The sequence below is a fragment of the Barbus barbus genome (assembly GCF_936440315.1).
Source record: "Barbus barbus genome assembly, chromosome: 29".
Lineage (NCBI taxonomy): Eukaryota > Metazoa > Chordata > Actinopteri > Cypriniformes > Cyprinidae > Barbus > Barbus barbus.
In genome coordinates this window covers 10,727,928-10,749,650 of record NC_136757.1, presented here as the reverse complement: position 1 = coordinate 10,749,650, position 21,723 = coordinate 10,727,928, and the positions used below count along the sequence as shown (strand labels likewise).

Here is a 21,723-nt window from a genome sequence, read left to right as displayed (position 1 = left end):
TGTGTTCACTGCTGTGTGTGTGCGCGTTGGATGGGTTAAATGCAGAGCACGAATTCCGAGTATGGGTCACCATACTTGGCCGTATGTCACTTCACTTTCACTTTAGATGTTACCAGATGGTGCACACTTTTGTAGCTTATCTGACAACATATTTTTCCCCAATCAAACTGTAGGTCAACAAACTAAGTTTTCACACTTCACCAACAGAGTTGGTTCAACATGTACAAAACAAGTGCCAACCAACAGCAAATGCCAGGTAGGGGTAACATACTGATCTGACAAATGCGATAAAGTGTCTGTTGCTGTTGGTCAGCCTATTGCTGCAGTGTGAATTAGTCTTAAGAGAAACATTTCAAAATATGAATGATCATTTTTGATCAATTAGTTTGTTGACCTACAGTTTGATTGGGGAAGAATATGTTCCCAGGTAACCTACAAAAGTGTGCACCCTCTGGTAACATCTAAATTAACTGGCTACATTAAAAAAAAATTATTTATGCATATAATTCAAAAGTCAAAATTGTATTAAGAGTCATTTAGTTAGAAATAGCCTAAGTTACTCACTTTCGGTGTGGCAGAAATATGACCCCATCCATCTGAGTCAAAACATATGGTGTTTAAAAAAAGGGGGGTTGTAAATTCAAAGCTTGGGTGGTCCAGCTGTCCACCCCACAGCTGCAGGCGGGATGTTTCTGTAGATAGTGAAGTTTGCCTAATAACATTGGAGGATGCGAAAACACCTTTTACAAAAACACTTTACACAATCCAATTTAGACTCGACCTCTACAGCTTGACAATGCGCTTAATTAGGCTGACAGTGTGGAAGGGGAGGGCCAATAGCGCACTTCTGCTGTAGCCAACTCTAGAAGTTCAACAATAAAGCAAAGCCAAACCGGCTCGGGAAACAATGGCCAGACGAAAAGAGAAAGTTTGCTTGTGCATAAGTATTCCGATTATATGTATTATTTGTATTATTATTATTTGCGCGACTCACTTTAACGAGCAGTGTACTGGTGGACTTTACAAAAACGCAGCAGTGGCAGCGGACTCGGAAACCTGCTCGAAGATCGGGCGGTGAGTGATTGCCTTTACTATACAGTGTAGTACATTATGTAGCCTATGCAGTGCACTATGAATTGTGTTAGCTTAAATTCAGAAATAGCGTGTTTACGGAGGATTAGATTAAATATTTTAGTAAACCCTTCCAAATCTAGCATCCAAACTTTACATTTAGACATGTGGAAGATCACGTTTTCCTGGAAAATGACAAAAACTAGGTTGTCTTAATCCCTGGGGCAGGTAAATTTGAGGATAGTGGCTGCTGAGGTGAAACGTCCGGTTAAATGTACACAGAAAGTTTGAAGTTAATTAGGTGAAGTATCTTCACTAATCCTCTTGACACCAGTCTGGCTTCCTCTCAAGACAACAACTAATGATGTATTGTAGACCTATTAGCGCTAAATTCTTAAGAATACGATTACTTTACATTATGTCATATTTGTGTTTACTATAAAGAAAAGTCAATTGCTTGTGGAAGTAAACGATAAAACCGATAGCCTATGTTTTGAGGGGTGAAGTGGGTTTAACATTTAGATATCGGTCTTTGAAAGGTGTTGTCAGAAAGTAGGCTAATCATGATAGACTATTTAAATATAGATCATTTGTAAACATAAACATATTGGTTACGCCAGCCTCCAGCAGAAGCTTCTGACGGGTCTTGTGTTTGATACCTGACCTCCTGCAGTTATTAGATACTTTTCCAAATCACTTCCTCTGTTGTTGTTGTTGTTGTATATCCCCTATTCTCTCTCGTGTCAGCCCATAGTTGTCAAACAAGGAAAGGTACAAATTATAAATCATTTTTAACACAAATTATTGATTATACTGATACATTTACACTAGAACATTTGGTGCTGTGACGCACCTATGTATTGGTCAAAGTGTGTGTGTGTGTGTGTGTGTGTGTGTTCACTCACTTGTCCTGATAATTGGGACCGATGCACTGCAGGTAGAGATCATTTCAATTCTGCTGGCCTCCAGTAGTGATTAACTCCCACGATATTTGGACATTTTTCAATATATGACACTTGGAAAGCAAAACCAAAGCTTCCAGAACTGAAGTACAATCATAGGAATTATAATTGAAATGGGTAAAGTAATATACACACTGTCAACTTAGCAGAAAAGTATTACTTTTCAGATAATATTAAAAAAACAAACAAAAAAAGCTCTACAATACAAATAGTTATTTAGTTTTGGAAACCATATATTTTCTATGTACATGATAGCTAAAGCTGCCTTTAAATGTTCGGAAGGTGGCCCTTCCCAGGGGGGATCGTTGTATTTGTATGCCCTTCAGTTGAAAACCCCTGCCATAGCTCAATTCTGTCTTTTCCCCCCTCCTCCTAGAGATATACTCCAGTTGGGTGGCTCAGCCGTAGATGGCGCCATTGCTACTTTACTGTGCACGTCAATCATAAATCCTCAGAGTATGGGCATTGGTGGAGGATCTATATTCACAATACGGGAACAAAGTGGTGAAGATGATCCTGCCTTTACTACCTTAAATAAATAATTATTTTGTTTTATAATGCTTATTATTAATGTTCATCCACATCTCTGTTATCTAGGCAGAGTGAGGGTAATCAATGCCAGAGAGACTGTCCCAAAAACGGACCTTCTTGCCATGTGTCCAACCACAATACAGCCAATGGAAGGTGGGAGTGAACAGTGGATGAAGTTTTTTTTTTTTTTTTTTTAAATACTTTAATACTGTAAATATATTTAAATATGTACAATGCCCCATGTTAAAAGAAGTAACCCACACTGTAAAAAAAAAAAAAAAGTTGAGCCAACATAAAATTTTAAGGCAAACAGCTTCAGCAGATTTTTGAGTTTTCTCAACTTCTCAAAGTTTATACAACAAAAAGTTGAATCACCTACAAAAATAAGTTGAGAGAACTCAAAAATCTGCTGAAGCTGGTTGCCTGAAAATTAAGTTGGCTCAACTTTTTTTTTTTTTTTTTTTTTACAGTGCACTATTCCTTAAATACAGACCTTGTTTTGCATTATATAGGAAGTAGCCTTCTTATTTATCATAACTACACACACTCAGTGTACTGAGCACTTTAAACACACATGATAGCTATAGTTTCTCTCTCCATAGGTGCTCACTGGATCAGTGTACCAGGTGATATCCGTGGCTATGAGCGAGCTCATAAACTGTATGGGCGTTTACCTTGGGCCAGTTTATTTGAGCCCACTATCAAGATGGCTAGAGAGGGCATCCCTATACCCTATGTGCTCTCTCGATTTTTGCCACTTCTCTTAAAGGAGAAGCCAGAATCACCATTAGGGTAATATCTGTACTCACATTCTGATGAATACAGACTTATAATGTTCCCTTTAACAGAGCTTTTTTAAAAATTAATTCTGTCACATTCCAATAAGAGTGAAAACATTCATCTGAATGTGTTTCTTTTATAGCGAGTTATTCCAAAATGAACAAGGTGAGCTATTGAAAGAAGGGGACATAGTGAGATTTGAAAAACTAGCAGATACACTTGAGATTATCGCAGAACAAGGAGCAGATGCTTTATACATTGGAGACATTGCCAAAGACCTTGTCAGTGATATACAAAGTGCAGGTAATTCAGAATGCCAATTTCTACAATTGTGATTTCCATAAATAGACCTATACATGAATCACAGTTTATTTACTGTGTATTTCAGGCGGAACAATTTCTCTGGAGGACTTGAGGTCATTCAGGGCATCTGAATTAGGTGCTTGGGAAGTGGCTCTAGGAGAGTATGAAATGCACTTTCCTCCACCGCCAGCAGGGGGAGCTACACTTAGCTTCATACTCAATACTATGCTAGGTGGGAAAACGAATTAACCCGTTTATCCTTTATTTGTGGTACTTGCCGAGGCAAGCATCACCATTGCTATTTGTTACTATAATTAAGTTTAATGTTTAAACGCATATGTTCTTTGTGCATTAGTGACCCAGCTTGAGCTATTACTGTTCAAAAATAAAAAATTGGCAAGATTTTTTTTAATGCTCACCAAGGCTGCATTTACAGTTTTACTCAATCGCTTTGGCACATTTTTCGAAACAGTCTTAACAATCTCTAAACTGTAAGTGCAATTATCAAAACTGTTTGCTGAAACATCAGAACCCTATTGCATGTCTGCAAAAGGTAGTAACTCACCCTAAAAATGTCATTTATGTTTCAAAATCTAGTTATTGTGTCAGTGACTTGACCAATGCTACCAAAATAAAAAGTGTTTTTGTCATTATGTGACCCACACTGGTCAAAATATTTAGATGTATTTTTACCATGGAAATATTTGTTATATGCACATTTGATTTTGGTTGTGTTATATGCAAATTTAATTTTGCTTTATGCAATTTTATATGCACAAGTTTTGCCTGTGTATACATATTTCAACAGTAGGTATATATGTATTGGGTAAAGTCAACACTGTAATACACAATAAGGAAATAAGGAAACATTTTAATTTAGTCTGTGCATTTTATATTTTTATTTCCCCATTGCTTACTCATTTTTACACACCCAACACCGCCACACATTCTTGAATGTTTTTATATAGCACTGCTGCAGCTGCTGCTGTTTGAGGTTGTGACGTTCATCCTTGTTAAAAAAAAAAAAAAATGGTAGTGACTGTGCTGGGCAAAATATATATACTTCCAAACTTGATTGATTAGCAAGATTGTGATCCCATTTCATTACAATAGTAAGTAGGGTTGCAAAGAAGCAGAAATTTTCCAGTGAATTTCTGGAAATTTTCCAGTGAATTTCTGGAAACTTTCCAAAAGTTTCTGAAAATGTACACAATTACAAAAAATGTACGAAATTTTCCAAACATTCTGGAAACTTTCAGGAAATTTATAAGAAATGTTCCACCCCTTTGCAACCCTAATGGCAAACCACTTACCAACTTAGCAGACATTACAACCATTCCATGTCTGATATTTATGGAATTTACACACTTGTCTGATAGATTTTGATAATGAAACAGATAATTTTGCATGTGATGGTTCACACGATGAAAGAATGTTTAGAAGTTGTGAAGAGTTGCTTAAATCAATAAGAAATTCAAATCTTATGTGAACAAGAAACTAATTATTCAGACATTTGAACTTATTGTCATGAGAGTAAAAAATACCTCTCACCGAGCCACAGCGATTGAGAAAAAACTGTATTAATAAAATAAAAATACAGTAGAAAGTAATATTGTGAAATATCTTTTTCTTTTCTTTTTTAATTGAATGTATTTCAAAATGAAATGTATTCCTGTAACACAAAGCTGAATTTTCATTTTCATTACTTAAGTCTTCAGTGTCACATGATCCTTCTAATAGGCTGATTTGCTGCTCAAGAAATATTTCATATTATTATCACTGGTTAATATGATTTATTTGATATACATATTAATGCTAAGTTCACAAATGTCAAACCTTTTTTTATTTCTAATCTGTTACACTGATTTATTTCTCTGTTTTCCTCAGGTTTTAACCTAAATCCTGCATTTCTAGAGGGAGACGAGAAGGTCTTAACATTTCAGCGTTACGTAGAAACCTGTAAATTTGCCAATGGTCTTAAGAAGTTCATAAAAGATCCCAATTTTGCCTCTCAAACGGTAGGATTTGTAGGAGGAAATTGTTCATTTTACATTTTTAAGTTCTCTGTAAGTGTTAAAGGCATGATACCATGTGGTCAGGCTGTACTTTAGTATCTCAACAGAAACATTACAGTCATTACACTCTCTGGAGGCACTAGTGTAATCTGCTATAATGACTTAAGTGCTGTGTTCTGGGTGATCGTTACTGCAGGCAGTAGAGTACAGCATAGCAACACTGCCATTATTGCTGGAATCCCACTGGTTGGGACACATAAAGTCATGCATTAGTTCATCATCCTCGACGTTCTGTGTGGCTTTAATAGGAGGCAGTTGAGATCGTTCAGAAGCATTTTGCGGATAAAGTGAGAGCAAAAATCAGCCCTGACTGCACTTATGATGCCAGCTACTACAATGTCACTCCATACCTGGACTCTCATGGCACCACTCATGTGTCCGTGCTCGCTGAGGATGGTATGGCGGTATCTGTGACCAGCACCATCAACCACATGTATGTGCCCTCAAATCACATTCACTCCATTTATACGAGCACTGGAACACTGCCAGATAATATTGTGTGTTATATTATTACTTTATTAAAGAATGCAGTGCTATGCAGGAATAAAATTGTGCCTTAGAATGTGTCAAAACTGACTGTTTCTTTCTCTCTTCTCAGATTTGGATCCAGAATTTTCTCCCCCAAAACAGGCATCCTCCTCAACAATGAGCTTGCAAACTTCTGTGGAAAAACAGACCAGATTCATGCTGGTCCGTGAATAAAATTTCATACACTGAAAATTGTGTAGGATTTAGTTTGAAGCAATTTTAACTTAGAAATTGAAAACAAACTGCAAGTAACAAATTAAATCAAATGTGAAATTTTGAAGTAGAAAAAAATTAAATTATAATTTTCTTGTAAAGTTCACTTGAATTACCACTGAAAAATAGTTTTTTTTTTTACAGTGTAATTGAATAAGAGTGAAATGTAATATTTCGCCAATCTCATATTGATTTATTTTAGTTTTTTTATATTTTTATTTAAGCAAAACAGTGTAGAATGTTGGTATTTATTTGAATTGAATTGTATTTATCAGAATTTGTATTGCTTATTTGGTATTCTGATATTTATCGCTTATCAGACATTATATAAACATAATTATCAACTTATCTGTATCAGCTAGAATTTTAATATCGATCCATTATCTAATGGATAAATCTAAATATGTTCTTCTTGTGGTAACTTCTAAACTAATTGCTTTATTCAAAATGCTATTAAACTAATAATAATAATAAATAAATAAAAATTACAAAAACTTTTTACACCAAATTTAGTGTATGCTACATTTTTATTTCTAAAACTGAAGTAGTTATTTAGAAAATATGGCTACTTTTTTGTGAGTTTGTTACCTTCAGGTGAAATGTCTTTCGATCATAGTTATATATTGGTGTCTTTGTTGTTGTCGATGAAGGGTAAACCAAAAGACATGCAACCTTTGTATCAGCTACAACAGCATGTTATTTAATCAGACTAAATCAACCTGACAAACTAGGTTACAAAAACACAAGTCATTTTTATGGGTTAGATCAATTAGAAATACCTCAAAATTGGATGATTTATATAGCTTTACATGATAAATGCATTATATAGTTCTTGTAAATGCTGCTCGATACTTGTACCGAACACAAAATATTCCTTAGAATAAGAATAGGGGGATAGAACATTTTGACACTTTGTGAATGTATAAGTATCTGTTCTGTGTATCTGTGTGTAGGTGAGCAGCCGCCTTCCTCCATGTCTCCAGTGATCCTTTACTCCCCATCTCAGAAGCACATTGTGGTCATAGGAGCCTCAGGTGGCAGTATGATCACCACTGGGGTGGCTCTGGTGAGTCTAAACTGCTATTTAACAAATTTAACACACTGTGCTTCCGTAATCCAGCTCTAACCGAAACCCTTCTGGCTAGACTCTCATGAACTTCCTGTGGTTCGGCAAGACTCTGAAAGATTCCATCGATGCCCCTGTAGTGTTTGTGGACTCCAAAAGCATCCTCAACTTTGAGCCCTTGTTTGACAAGGTAAGTAGATACAAATGTGGTCAATGTTTGTAAAGGATCAGGGGAAATTTCCAAACCACTTTCATCTCTTTTCATCCTCAGAATGTTCTGGAGTCACTTAACAAGATTGGGCACAAAGTCAAAGTCCCACAGATGTTTTATAATGTGGTAAATGCAGTGTCAAAGAAAAACAACTGCATAGAGGCTGTATCTGACTCACGGAAACATGGAGAAGCTGCAGGGTATTGACCCGGAGTATAGCTGGAGACTGTGCCTTGTTTGGATGAACTAAACTGGCCAGTTGACAAACTGACAAATAACAGCAAACACCATCAATATGTGAAGTTTTGATGTTTTACTGTGAAAAACGTGAAAAATATATATTTTTTAATTTTACTGTGAATAATGTGTTGTACATATGTTGATGGGTATATATATATATATATACACAGTATGTGAATGTTGTTTTATAATAGTTTACAACACTGCTTTGGCACATGTTTAAAAAACACTTTGTAAGCTACCCAACTTGCTTGTATAATGTGAGTTGATTTGTGCACATAGATGTCAAAGAAGGCAAATATACAATATGGTTAAAAGCTTTGGGGTCTGCAAGATTTATTTTTATTTTTTAATTAATACTTTTATTCAGCAATTATGATCAAAAGACATTTTCAATGTTACAAAAAAAATGTTCTTTCAAACTTTATATTATTTAAAGAATCCTGATAAATATATTATGGTTTCCACAAACAATGAATAAATGAAAAAATAAATAAATTAAGCAGCACTGTTTTCAACATTAATAATAATGAATGTTTCTTGAGCAGAAAATCAGCATATTAGAATGATTTCTGAAGGATCATGTGACACTGAAGACTGGAGTAATGATGCTGAAAGTTCAGCTTTAACATTACAGAAATAAATTGATTTAAAATTGTAATAATATTTCACAATCTTGCAATATCTAGATCAACTAAATGCATCTTTTATGAGCATAAAAGACTTGTTTAAAAAAACATAAAAAATAATTCTCACCCCAAACTTTTGAGCGGTATACTATTTATTTTATTTGTATTTTTTTCAAGTTTTTTTGACACTCGCTAACATTTTGTGAGGTTGTTATCAAGTCCAATGTCTTTCTTTCATAGTTGTATACTGATAATATATTTTTTTTCTTAAAAGTTAAACCTCAACACACGAAACAATCTTTAACATGTTTTACATAAACTCATTTGTTGCTTTTTTTTTCTAGATTTAGAATACTTTAGAATACTTCAAATGCAAATTGAAAATTCAAAATAAAGTATTACTAAGTGTAGTGTAAGTAAATACTACTACAAAAAAACAGTTTGTATATTTAAGTCGTGTGTATAATATTCATCTAATATTAGCTGAAATTGATTGCCCTACAGACACATGATGAGTGCAATATAACATCTCTATGATTATTTTTGCTTGGCATCCCTCATTGCTTGGGGGGAAAAAAAAGATTTTTAATTAGACTGTCAAAACATTTTTAATGGGTAAACGGCACCATACAGGCTCTAAAAAAGTGTTACAGTCACATTATTGATTGTATGGATTGCTTGTCACAGGTTCTTGGCATCTCTCAATAGTTCTGAAGTGTGCAGATGGATGGTCAAAGGGAACGTTTAGCTCAGCTGCTCACCAATGATGCCTCCACAGCATGACGCCCAGCATTTCTTTATAATTAACTTCCAAAGCCCTGAAAATAGGATACGTCTGACTCACAGTGAGCTCTCATCAGAGGCTATGAACAATGTGAGTGATTGCATTGGCTTTGGCATCATGATCGGAAAGATAAACAGAGCATTATGAGCTCTAGCTATTCAGGAACACAAGAATAAACATTGTCATGGCATAAGCAGTTAGCAGAACTTGAGTACCAGTCAGCAAAGTCCTCCGTCTGTGCGAGTCTAAAGCCCAGTCATTTCCATTTGAAGTCCGCAGGGGAGCTTTAGTCCTGAATCTGCCTGCTGGTACCCAAATCTTTCTCACTCTCATTCCTATATGCTTTCCATCCTGGAGCTGAGAGCATATGGAAGCCAGAGGATTTCCTGCCTGACAGTAGAATAATAGCATCTCTCCTCAGCCCATACTTACAGTCATCCTCAGCAACCGCAGGCCGGGGGACAATATAACTGTCAGATGATTGTGCGCTTTTGGACATCGCCTTTTGTGTGTCAATCAGTGGATTTCCTTCATTTTCAGTTCATTCACAGTGTGAATGTGCTCTTGAAATCTCTGACGGAACATTTATGAGCACTCCAGAATCTGAACAAAGCATCTCCGCAGTGAGTTATGAGCTTACGATGGTGACCACACCATCATGCAGCAGTTGTAGAAAATAACGATTTTCTTGTTTCCTTGAAAATTTTAGTTATGTCTTTTCTCTGCTGAGTTAAGTCAACATGGAAATACATGCAAATCATACACAGACACAGCCTGAGGCCACTTACATGGGCTGCTACCGCATTAACAGTAATGTTTACAATATACTGTAAAAACATGGCAAATAAAAGGACTTTTAAATAAATATGGTACTTTTACGCAGTCTATTATGCTCATTAGTTTGATCAGTAAAACAGGATATTGTGAAATGATATTATAATTAAAATAACTGGTTTCTATTTGAATATATTTTGCAATTCATTTCTATGAGGGCAAAGCTGATTGTTTAGTAGTTTATTTAAATTTAGCTGCAATAAACTGATTGCAACCACTTACCTTAAAAAAAAAAAAAGTAATTCAATTAATCATTGTTTTGAGTGTCCCCACAATTCACAAAAACAAACGTGTGTGTGTGTGTGTGTGTGTACTATAAGAAATGTATTACTTAAAATAGTTTTAATAAAATATGACAAACCTTGACAAACCATGCTCACTTAGAATGCAGTGTAAGCTTGAATGTAGTCAAAGTATGTGATTCCAGATGCAGTAAATTGTAAATCTGTTTGTGATCCTGGTGCAGAAACACCACAGATTTTCATTATTTCAGATAGGTTAAATACTTGTTTACTTGATTCTTATTATTCTTTCAAAGATGAGTTTGCTCTTCTACCTTAATAAAAAAATTAATTCCCATGTGGCCGCTGACTGGAATATTTACAGTGCTTTTCATTTTTCAAAACATGTTTTTGCCTCAGAGCTGTTTCAATGGCGCTGTTTCATAAAATACAGCTTGCATTATTTAGTAATTAGCTCTTGCAATATTTATATCAACACTTATGAATGCGACGGCAAACATACATTGGTCCAAAAACAGTTTAATTAACAGCATAACAACAGCCACAGAACAGTGGATGTTTAAAAAATATATACACACATGTATTTCTCTGAATGCACTATACATTAACACCACAGTGTCAGTTGATGATAAACATTAACATCTCTAGCTTCATGGTATAGCTTAATGTGATCTGTACAGTATACAGCATGATATTGCAGTTATATGAATTGGCAACAAACAGTCAAGTGATAGCCCTTAAAGGAATAGTTCACTAAAAATGAAAATTAGCTAAAAAAATTATACCATCCAAGATGTAGTTGAGTTTGTATCTTCATTGGATCTGGAGAAATTTAGCATTACATAACTTTCTCCTCTGGATCCTCTGCAGTGAATGGGTGCCATCAGAATGAGAGTCCAAACAGCTGATAAAACAGTACAATAATCCACAAGCAATCCACATAACTCCAGTCCGTCATTTAGAAGGTTTTTATTTTTTCTCTCTATTATGTCTTCTCTACATAATATTGTTTTCTCCAGTGAAAAAGTTGTCTCATCTGATTCAAGACAGAAATATGAACAAAGCAAGCACCGTTTACAAGAGAAAACAATCCAAAACAGTTATAAACAAATATGTCAGTGGATTTTAAAGTGAGAGGACAAGAGAGGATGGACTTTTTCACTGAAGAAAGAGTTATTTTGGATTATGGACAGAATCAACGGTTTAAATTTGAAACACCTTTATGGATTTGTCCCTTACAAACACACAGCTTTTCATTTAAATTTTATTCATTGTTTTTATCAGCTGTTTGGACTCTCGTTCTGACGGCACCCATTCACTGCAGAGGATCTACTGGTCAGCAAGTGATGTAATACTAAATTCTGTAAATTATCAGCAAATTTATTTTTGAGTGAACTATTCCTTTAAATGTAATTCAAAGATAAAATGAGACTAACATTAGATAATAATAGACTTGAAGTGAACATGTTTTTCTGCCTTGGAACTCAGGTCTTTTTCACATACACATGTCATTTACTCATTGCAATAATTCAGCATTTCACATTATGCAAGTCATCTCATGAGAGGATGGCTCTATACAGAGGCGAGCGTGTCCAGTGAGGTAATCTAAAGCTGTGCATGTCCAGCTTATAGATGGTAATATGATAGTTTCCACACATTTAAACAGTTTTTTATTATTACATTGGGTCTACCATGAAAAAACAGAAGCTTAAAGAGACCATGTTTTTCCAATATGACTTTTTTTGTAAATAAAAAGCTGAAATATTTGTATTACTATGATTAATTTCATACTTATTTCCCTGACTTTGTCACTTTCACAGGCACTTTTTGTATTGCTTATTTTGAATCGCTCTTAACATGTCCATTAACCCAAAGAACTCCATTACACAACAAAGAACCCATACAATGGAATCAGGTACCAAAGGACCTCCACATACTGATAATCAATCCTCTTCCTCTACACACAAAAGGAATAAATAAGCTTGGAAATATCATAGACCGTTCAATATGAAAGTTAGGCACTGTTAATACCAATAAAACATTTTCCCATCAAAAAGAAAAAAAGAAATGTTAATAAATACAGGGAGTCTTTGTGCAACCTTGCGCATTGGGGTCCATGCTGATGGTTTGGAATGAGATGTGCATTTTTCCTGGTTCTTGATTGAGTCACCAATGACCGAAGGCCCACAAAAATTGAAAAGGGAGAGAGGGAGTGTTGTTCAATATCCCGCAGGATAGCCGCCTTTCCTGGGGTCAGATACGGCGCAGAGTTTGTCTCCTTGTCGCACAATGGCTTGGACTACTGCTCCTGGCGTCTTCTGCAGCTCTGTTACGTGATTCTTCTGAGCCAGGCCATCAAGAACGCTCTGTAGCATGTGCGGACACATTCACAAAGAGCCACATACATATAATAAAAAAATATGAATAACTGTCTTTTTACTGACTTATTAAACCGTTTCTCATGTCTCAAATTATGAAAGCTTAGTTGTTAAGTCCAGGGACCCACCTGCTCAAAGTCCTGTTCCACAACTGTCATGTTGGGGTTGAGCTGGTTGTGGACTCTAGGCTCTGTAACTGCTTTCTTCAGATCATAGTTAAAGAACAGTGAGTTCAGGATCACCTGGGAGAAGTGGAAAAGGAGAGGTGAAAATACATGTTTTGATATATTCAACAAATTACATTTTAAATTTTGAAAAATAATGAAAAAATTGTTTTTTTTATATATATATACTGTATATGCAACTTTATTAAGACCACATATATACAAAAATCTGTATGTTCATGAATATTTTTGTAATTTCAGTTTGTCTAATTCATGAATTCATGAATAAATTTCCTTATATAAGATCAACATGTATTTAGGATGGATTTACATGTGCATGTGTCCAAAAATTTATTAGCTAAACATACATATTTAAATATACATACATTTTTAACCATTTGAAGGCATTTCAATAACTGACTAATAACATTTTTATTGCCGTTAAAGTGAAATTACTGAACCTAAAGGAGTTAGGTTAAATAAAATTAAATCTATACAGTATATACCAGTCAAAAGTTTTTGAACAGTAATATTTTTCTTTATTTTAAAGAATTTTCTTCTGAATTCAGTAGTAATATTGCAGTAATATTGTGAAATATTTGACTATTTAAAGCTTTCTATTTGAATATATTTTAAAATGTAAGTTATTCCTGTGATCAAAGCTAATTTTTTAACATCAGTACTCCAGTCACGTGATCCTTCAGAAACAATTGTAATATTATGATTTTATTTTCAAGAAACATTTATTATTATTATTATTATTATCAATAACCGTTGAGTAGGATGAAGGATGCTTTAAATTGATCAAAAGTGATGATAAAGACATTTATAATGTTACAAAAGGTTTCTATTTCAGATAAATCCTGTTCTTCTGAACGTTCTATTCATTAAAGAAACCTGAAAAATTCTACTCCGCTGTTTTCAACATAATAATACGGTAAATGTTTTTTGAGCAACAAATCAGAATATTAGAATGATTTCTAAAGGATCATGTGAATGGAGTAATGATATTAAAAAATTCAGCTTTGAAATGAATACATTTAATTTTAAAATACATTTCAATAGAAAACAGTTATTTTAAATAGTAAAAATATTTCAAAATTGTACTGCTTTTGCTGTACTTCCAAGAGGCAACATGTATATTGAAAATAGCAGAGGACCTAGGACAGATCCTTGTGGTACTCCATACTTTACTGGTGATAATTGTGATGACTCTCCTTTTAAATGAACAAAGTGGTAGCGATCGGACAGGTAGGATCTAAACCATCTTAAAGCCTGCCCTTGAATACCAGTATAGTTTTGTAATCGATCTAAGAGTATGTCATGGTCTATAGTGTCGAACGCAGCACTAAGATCAAGTAATAATAGCAATGAGATGCAGCCTTGGTCTGAAGCAGGAAGCAAGTCATTTGTAATTTTAACAAGTACAGTTTCTGTACTATGGTGAGGTCTGAAACCTGACTGAAATTCTTCATAGAGATAATTTGTGCATCCAATGAGTATAGTTAAACGCTGTTTTGTGTTTGTGGTTACCAGAGCAGTTGCAGTGGTGATTTTCGTCCCCCCTGAGGCCCCAACCACCATTTTGACTCTGTGGTGTTTGTCAAATATTATCGTGGGGCACATCGATGAAAGTGGTCTTTTACCTTGTCAAAAGACAAAAGTCTTATGTTAATACAGCCTTCATTTGAATCGTACCTGCATATCTTGAGATAATCTGTCATTTATATTAGGCACCTGGCTGAATGAAGTTATTGGGTGAAGGAGGGACCCCAAAGCCATTGGTAATGTAAGGAGAGCTAAAATCATCCATCTCATCATTAAAAATAATGCCAGTTGAGCGTGACATCACCTTCGAGCCAAAACTGTGAAAGCAGAAGAAAGATCAAGACAATCAGATCAAAAGGAAAAGAACAACAATATTGCCTTTCCCCCCTGAGGTCCACTTATAATGTTTTTTTGGCACAAAAACAATCATACTTGTCATTCTCAGGGCTCCAGACTAACATATGAGAGCATACTAAATATTCTAAGAGGAACGGTGTTTTTTTTTTTTAATAAATGAACAGGGAAATGCAGGTCAAGTGCAGTTTTTCTCTTACTAAAGGTTGATGGTGCTGGTGGCTGCTACCGCGCTCCCATCCTCTGCGATCAATGACAGGTGAGCTGTGCCGTGGTCATCAGGGACAAAGTACTCAGGATCATAGTAGGTGTCTGGGTGAGTTGTGTCATCTGTGATTTTACTTCTAATGTTGTCTGCAAAGTAGTCTGAGGTCATGTTGTGGATGAGCTAGGAAAGGATATAATTGAAAATAGATTTACAAAAGGCCATTGAACTCGCAGGTGCGTGAAATAGGAACAGTTAGAGGCCTTGGGAAAATATCATCTGCTGTAACGGATATTATTTGTAAATGACTCTTTAAAACACTTCACAGATCTTGAGCTAAAATGCATGAGATCAGGTTGCATTACTCCTCAAAACTCCTTGTGTGAGACACAAAAACAACAAAATATGTACAGTTAGTTAAACTCACGTCAGTGATGTTGAGGTAACGTGGGTCTCCCAGTTTACTCCTCTTGGCATAAGCAAAACGAAACGCTTCTACAATGCGATGATAAGTCAAAGTCCTCTTCTCTGCTGTGGACACACTGCTGTCTGAGAAGTTGAAACCTAGAAAACGAGTTGAATCCTTGATGTGAATTATCTCCGTTATCCATATTCATATTAGGATACACAAACACTTCGCCTTACATAATTCAGAAAAGCCTTCATTCACATAGAACACATTTTGGTAACACTTTAGTACAGGTGCCAATTCTCACTATCAACTAGTTGCTTATTATCATGCCTATTAATAATATATTGGCTGTTTATTAGTACTTAAAGCACATATTCTTCATGACCATATTCTACATCTTTAATCCTACCCAATGCCTAAACTTAACAACTACCTTACTAATTATTTATAAACAGCAAATTAGTAGTTTATTGAGACAAAAGTTGTAGTTAATGGTTTGTTAATAGGGAGAACTGAACCACTTTTATTTATTTTTTGCTAGACATATTCAAATTTCTCTTAACATTCTTTGCTAGACATATATATTTGACTGCTGCATTCACTTCTTGTATATTTTGCAAAATCACCTTTGACACACCATTCTTAAAACACTGCATTTCAATTTTAAAAAATAAAAACAGATCTTGCATCTTGTGTTTTTTTAACCCAGAACACGTTTTTGGTTTTAAAAAAGCGAGATTCAGGGCAATCTGAAGGCAAAATGAAAAGTATTTCAAGAACTATTAAAAATATGCAAAATATGTAAGATATGGTCAGATATGTTCTTCTGGTGCATATTTACATAGAAAAATTAGGGAAAAGCAGCACAGTAGAATACAAAATCATGTTCTGTGTTTAAGTTACATGACTCTCATGAATACTTTGTGGAGTATATTTGGCATATTTGGTATATTTGGAATATTTGGCAGATATTTGCTTATATTCTCCATGGCAATGCTGTCAGTCCAAACTGAAAGTGGCACTACTATCAGATTCAAACTCAACTGGCACCATCTTGCATCTCACTTAATGAATGCAGTGAAGATAAGTAAGCCACATAAGATGGATAATATACAGTCATCTGATCATTATCACAAAATAAACCCCCACAGGGTTACCCAAGACCTTATGCTGCTCACCTTGTTTGTGTTTATTTTGCAATACTGATCTGCTAAATGTACATTCTTTCTCAATTCATAACATGATGCTGCTTGCCCTCATGAATTAAGCTCTTCTGCGTAAATCCCCGGTTTACTCATGAAGACTCTGCTTTGTCATCATAGTGTCTATAAATGAGTTAATAAGTGTCTGTGGTGATGAAGGATTAATACATAATCAAGTACTTGAGTCCTGGTGAATTCCCAGCTCAAAGAACAACATGCCCTCTTATAGTTATCCATAAACATATCTTCATAAACTTTATGTAAAAACAAAAACAGGTGTACCGTACATTCAATTTGTTTATTAAGGATATATTAATATATTTTAAATGGCCTTATCTTACTTAATCACTTCTTAATCACATCACATTAATGGCTCAGATGATTGGCTCAAAAGATTCCTGGAGGTCTGCCATTAAGATGAATGGGAATGCTAATGAATGGCTCTCTCCAGGTATTCTAGAGATCCTTGATGCCAGTACACACACACACACACACACACACAGGAATAATATGAGACTCACCATCCACTATGTTGAGAATCAGAGCGAGTACAGGTCCACTGGATGGAGCATCAGGAACATTAATGGTGTACTCTCCCACATTTAACTTCAGCGGGGTCTCGTTCAACACTGGTTTATATTCCATTAGGTCCTGAAGTGTTATAATCCCTCCTGTAGTGACACATTGATTTGCATTTTTTTAATTAGGTAATCTGACCTTCAGCGCATGAAAAAAAAGGTCAATAAAGAAAGTATGAAATGACCCGCAGCCTGGATATCGTCCACTATATTCTGAGCCATAGATCCATTGTAAAAAACATCCGGCCCTTCCTCCGCTATCTTCTTATAGGTGTCAGCAAGTTTGGGAAATCTAATTATGTCATTTTCCTTCAGGAGGTTTTTGTCTGAGTCACAAAACACTTCTCTGGAGCAAAGACAGAGAGAGGAAAGGGTCAATATGATTTCTTTAAAACTACAAGTAGAGGCAGTGTTTGGAGTGTGGTAAGTTAGACTAGTTATTTGTGATTGCTTCATATGACACAGTATGATGTAATTACAAATTGCACAACAGTACACCACGGTAAACTTGTTACTTGATGCAATGTGCTATTTTCATTTATGATAAGTGGATTTTCTCACAAACTGAACAGTTTTCTATATAGTGTCCAAAAGATAAATCCTCACCTCAATGTAACGTCACTCAGAATTGAGTCCTTGTTTTTTGCAATAGCATTGGCCAAGGCCCTGCCGATTGGAAATCCATTGCGTGCCAGTTCTATACTGGGCTCAAACAGTTCCCTCCATGGCAGTCTCCCATGTCTTTTGTGTGCCATCTCATAACCGCGGATTTCCCCTGGTATGGCGATGGACAGCCCTCCTACCATTCAAACAAGACATAGATTCATTATTCAATGGCCAAAACTGCAATAAGGTTAATGACATGATGTTTCAAATATGTTTTAATGCAATTTAAAAGGCTCATTAAAAGAACAGAATAAAAAAAAAAAAACTAATTTAGTACACTATCATTTTTATATGGGAAAAATGTAATACTTTTATTCAGAAAGAATGCATGTTGATCAATATACATTTAGAATATTATAAAAAGATTTCAAATAAATGCTGTTCTTTTGAACTTGCTATTCAAAGAATCTTTAAAATATGGTTTCCACAAAAATGTCAAGCAGCACAACTGCTTTCAACATTCAAAATAATAAGAAATGTTTACTGATTTAAATTGTACAAATATTTTGTATATATTTTTGATCAAACATATGCAGGCTTGGCGAGCATAAGATACTTAAAACATGAAAACAAATCTTATTTGCCTCAAACTTCTGAACTGCAGTAGAGTTTGTCATAATCTTTTGTTATTTCTTAGTCAAATAATACATTTATATAAATAAAAAAAGATTAACAATACTTTTGTTCACCAAATCAAAGTCATGTGATGTGACCAACATGCAGAAAAAAAACCATGAAATGATGCCTTAGCGATTGTCTAGACTCTAATAACTGCGTGTCAAGGTCAGTAAGTCTCTTAAGAGATCAGATAATTTGACCTATATGACAAAGCAAGGCTTGTTCACAGGCAGATTACACTCTTAAATATAAAGCTGCTTCACGATGCCATAAGAAACTTTTTGTCTAAATGGTCCCATAAAGAGCCTTTAACATCTGCAGAACCTTCCTGTTTCACAAAAGGTTCTCTGTGGTGAAAGAAGGTTCTTCAGATTATAAAAAGGTAAGAAAGAGAAGGTTCTTTAAAGAAACTTTGACCGAATGGTTCTTTGTGGAACAAAAAATGTTCTTCTGTGGCATCACTGTGAAGAACCTTTTGAAGCACTTTTATTTTTAAGAGTGTAGCTCTATTTATTTTATAGAATGGAGGCTGGACTTGGTGATATTTACATTAATGGTAATTTACCTTTCCGTGACAGCTGGGTGTTATTGCCAAACATATCCTCTGAAGCATTCATTGGAGCAGTTTCTCTGGCATCTATTGTCTCAACCTTTCCTGTGGACCAACACATGGAATTATTATTTTTTTATTATTATTCAAGACTAAAAATCATTTGGACAGAAACCTAAGGCCACAAGCCTGTCATCATAAGTATCTGCTGAATGGCAAATGACCTCTGCATCATGTTAAACTCCTAAAGCCATGTCCTTCCGTGCCAGACTGACTAGACCTGACCTGACGTTTTATGTTTTTTTAGAACATGGTGTGAGCAATACCAATGTCATGGATTTGATTCTTAGGTAAACTTCTTAAATGCATAAATGAATGCATAAATGTCATTGTTTTACCTGTTGATGCATTGTATATGGTGAAGAACAGCCCTCCTCCAATGCCCATACTGTGTGCGTTGAACAGCCCAACACACAACAGAGCAGCAATAGAGGCATCAATCGCTGAACCATTGCGCTTTAAGATGTCCCTGCAAACATGAAGAATGATGGGTTTTTGAATTGACGTGCATGATGTTCAATGACAAGCATAGAAACTCTTGGCTCTAGATATTTGAACTCTTACCTTCCAACCTCAGAGCACTTCCCGGCATCTGCTGCCACGGCTGCTTTCAAGTAGAAGTGGTCTGAGGATACAGTGAGTCTCTTATTTCCGATTCCCAAATACACACCCAGGAAAAACCCCACTGAGGCCACAAGCAAGACCACCAGACCAGCAACAAGAGACTTCTTGACCATTTTCCTGAATAGATACAGAATGTGAATACAGGATGGTTGAGATAAAAACATTTGAGAGCATAATTTGATATATAATAAGTGACATTTATGCAATGTTGGGAAGGTTACTTTGGAAATGTAATAGGTTACAGATTTCAAGTTACCCTATTTAAAATGTACGTAGTGTAACTATTTCAATTATTTTATTAAAGTAATGTAAAAGATTACATTTGATTACTTTTCTAAATTTGTGTTTAATGTTTTCCACTGTGTAATTAAATTACGTAATTTAATTGAATGTAACTAGTTACTCCCCAACACTGCATTTCATGAAATTGTTATTCATTACAAACAATGCGAATGTGATTGTTTACATGTATTTTGTAAACTGATGTGCTTATCACCACCACTTCAATGTAATTTACTTCATCATTGTCAGTTGATCAGTGAAGGGTATCCACAGCAACACCACAGTTTCAAATTCATGCCCCAGTATATAAGCATGTACATTTTTTGATCATAGAGAATATTTTCCCCTAAGGAAAAAACATATAAGTTACTTCACCTTTTCAACATGTGCCGTTCATGAATGGAAGGGCAGGTGTAAACCTTTGGTAATTTTTTAGGAGAAACGGATAACAGTGAAATGTCACCCAGCTCAATAGACCTGTTGAACAAACCCTTTACAGTTACACATCAGCATCATCATCATCCTCAATGTTTACAGCAAGTTTTATAAAAAAGTTTTAGCATTCATTCTACAAGTCTTTACGCTACAAACATTGCATTCTAGCCCTGAATTTGCCCAGCATGCAGAGTTCAGAGAGATTCATCCTTGTGCACATCCAAACCTTTCAACAGTCACACACTATACAAGCCCTGAATTGTATTTCCCAATTACAGTTTACTCTTATAGACAGAAAGATTGATCTATCGATAGACACAATGATGACAGACAGACAGACAGACAGACAGACAGACAGACAGCTAGACAGACAGACAGACAGACAGACAGACAGACAGCTAGACAGACAGACAGACAGACAGACAGACAGACAGACAGACAGACATACATACATACATACATACATACATACATACATACATACATACACATAGCTATAGATGGATCAACAGATAGATAAACAGATATATAGACATACCTCACAGATGATTTCGTCTGGTGAACCATAAGTGTACACTTGTACAAGTGTATTTATTAAGACAAATGTGTATAGGACTGAGGACAGATATAATCTATGCTAATTCAAATTTAACTCCAGAGGTTATAAATCAACCTGGTCCCAACCTTACTTGGTGATTGGCTAGGACAGGATGATTTTTACATTTTTCGGTCCTGACAGTAAAGACAGGTATTGCTCATATGAAACCTCACCCTGTTATTAAGAGCTTAGCTTCAGAGGTTAAGCTACTGCAATCTTGTTGACAATGCATTTACTCCACCCTTATTCTTAGATTTTACATTTAAAACTGTAAAAATGCTCATACAGTTTTACAAAGGAAAATGGAAAAATGTATAACAAATATTAAAGATTTGGCAGTATTTCTAGGTGACTAATCAAATAATAAAATGTGTGACATTAGCCGTGTAAACTCCCCTGTATAAAAGGTCAAAATGTACAAAATGTTCTTTTTTCCATTGAAGAACAAGGTGCTCTTTTGATCTTTCTGAAATCATGCTTGATAACATGGATCATCTGTTTTGAATAAACCGTCCATGTTAGCTTGAGTTACAGCAAAACGTCCAATACACATACTTAGAAATTGTCAAATTTATGTTAA

General features: G+C 35.2%; 2 protein-coding genes across 2 annotated transcripts; one reads left to right on the top strand and one right to left on the bottom strand.

The window, feature by feature from the left end:
* Positions 1–907: 907 nt before the first annotated feature.
* On the top strand, positions 908–7,947 carry LOC306849912 (glutathione hydrolase 5 proenzyme-like; the record flags this gene model as incomplete). The annotated part of the gene is made up of 12 exons (XM_079385294.1): positions 908–1,074; positions 2,410–2,537; positions 2,631–2,717; positions 3,167–3,356; positions 3,487–3,647; positions 3,733–3,879; positions 5,535–5,665; positions 5,971–6,155; positions 6,321–6,412; positions 7,417–7,529; positions 7,609–7,719; positions 7,801–7,947. 12 exons carry the CDS (start codon positions 908–910, stop codon positions 7,945–7,947), a joined length of 1,659 nt encoding a protein of 552 aa, XP_079241420.1.
* A 4,741-nt stretch (positions 7,948–12,688) lies between these two features.
* LOC306849274 (glutathione hydrolase 1 proenzyme-like) lies at positions 12,689–21,112 on the bottom strand (the record flags this gene model as incomplete). Its single annotated transcript, XM_079384197.1, has 14 exons — positions 12,689–12,835; positions 12,976–13,089; positions 14,545–14,657; positions 14,749–14,876; positions 15,114–15,301; positions 15,546–15,682; positions 17,254–17,403; positions 17,496–17,656; positions 17,917–18,109; positions 19,160–19,249; positions 19,543–19,673; positions 19,769–19,945; positions 20,486–20,587; positions 21,084–21,112. 14 exons carry the CDS (start codon positions 21,110–21,112, stop codon positions 12,689–12,691), a joined length of 1,860 nt encoding a protein of 619 aa, XP_079240323.1.
* Positions 21,113–21,723: the final 611 nt, after the last annotated feature.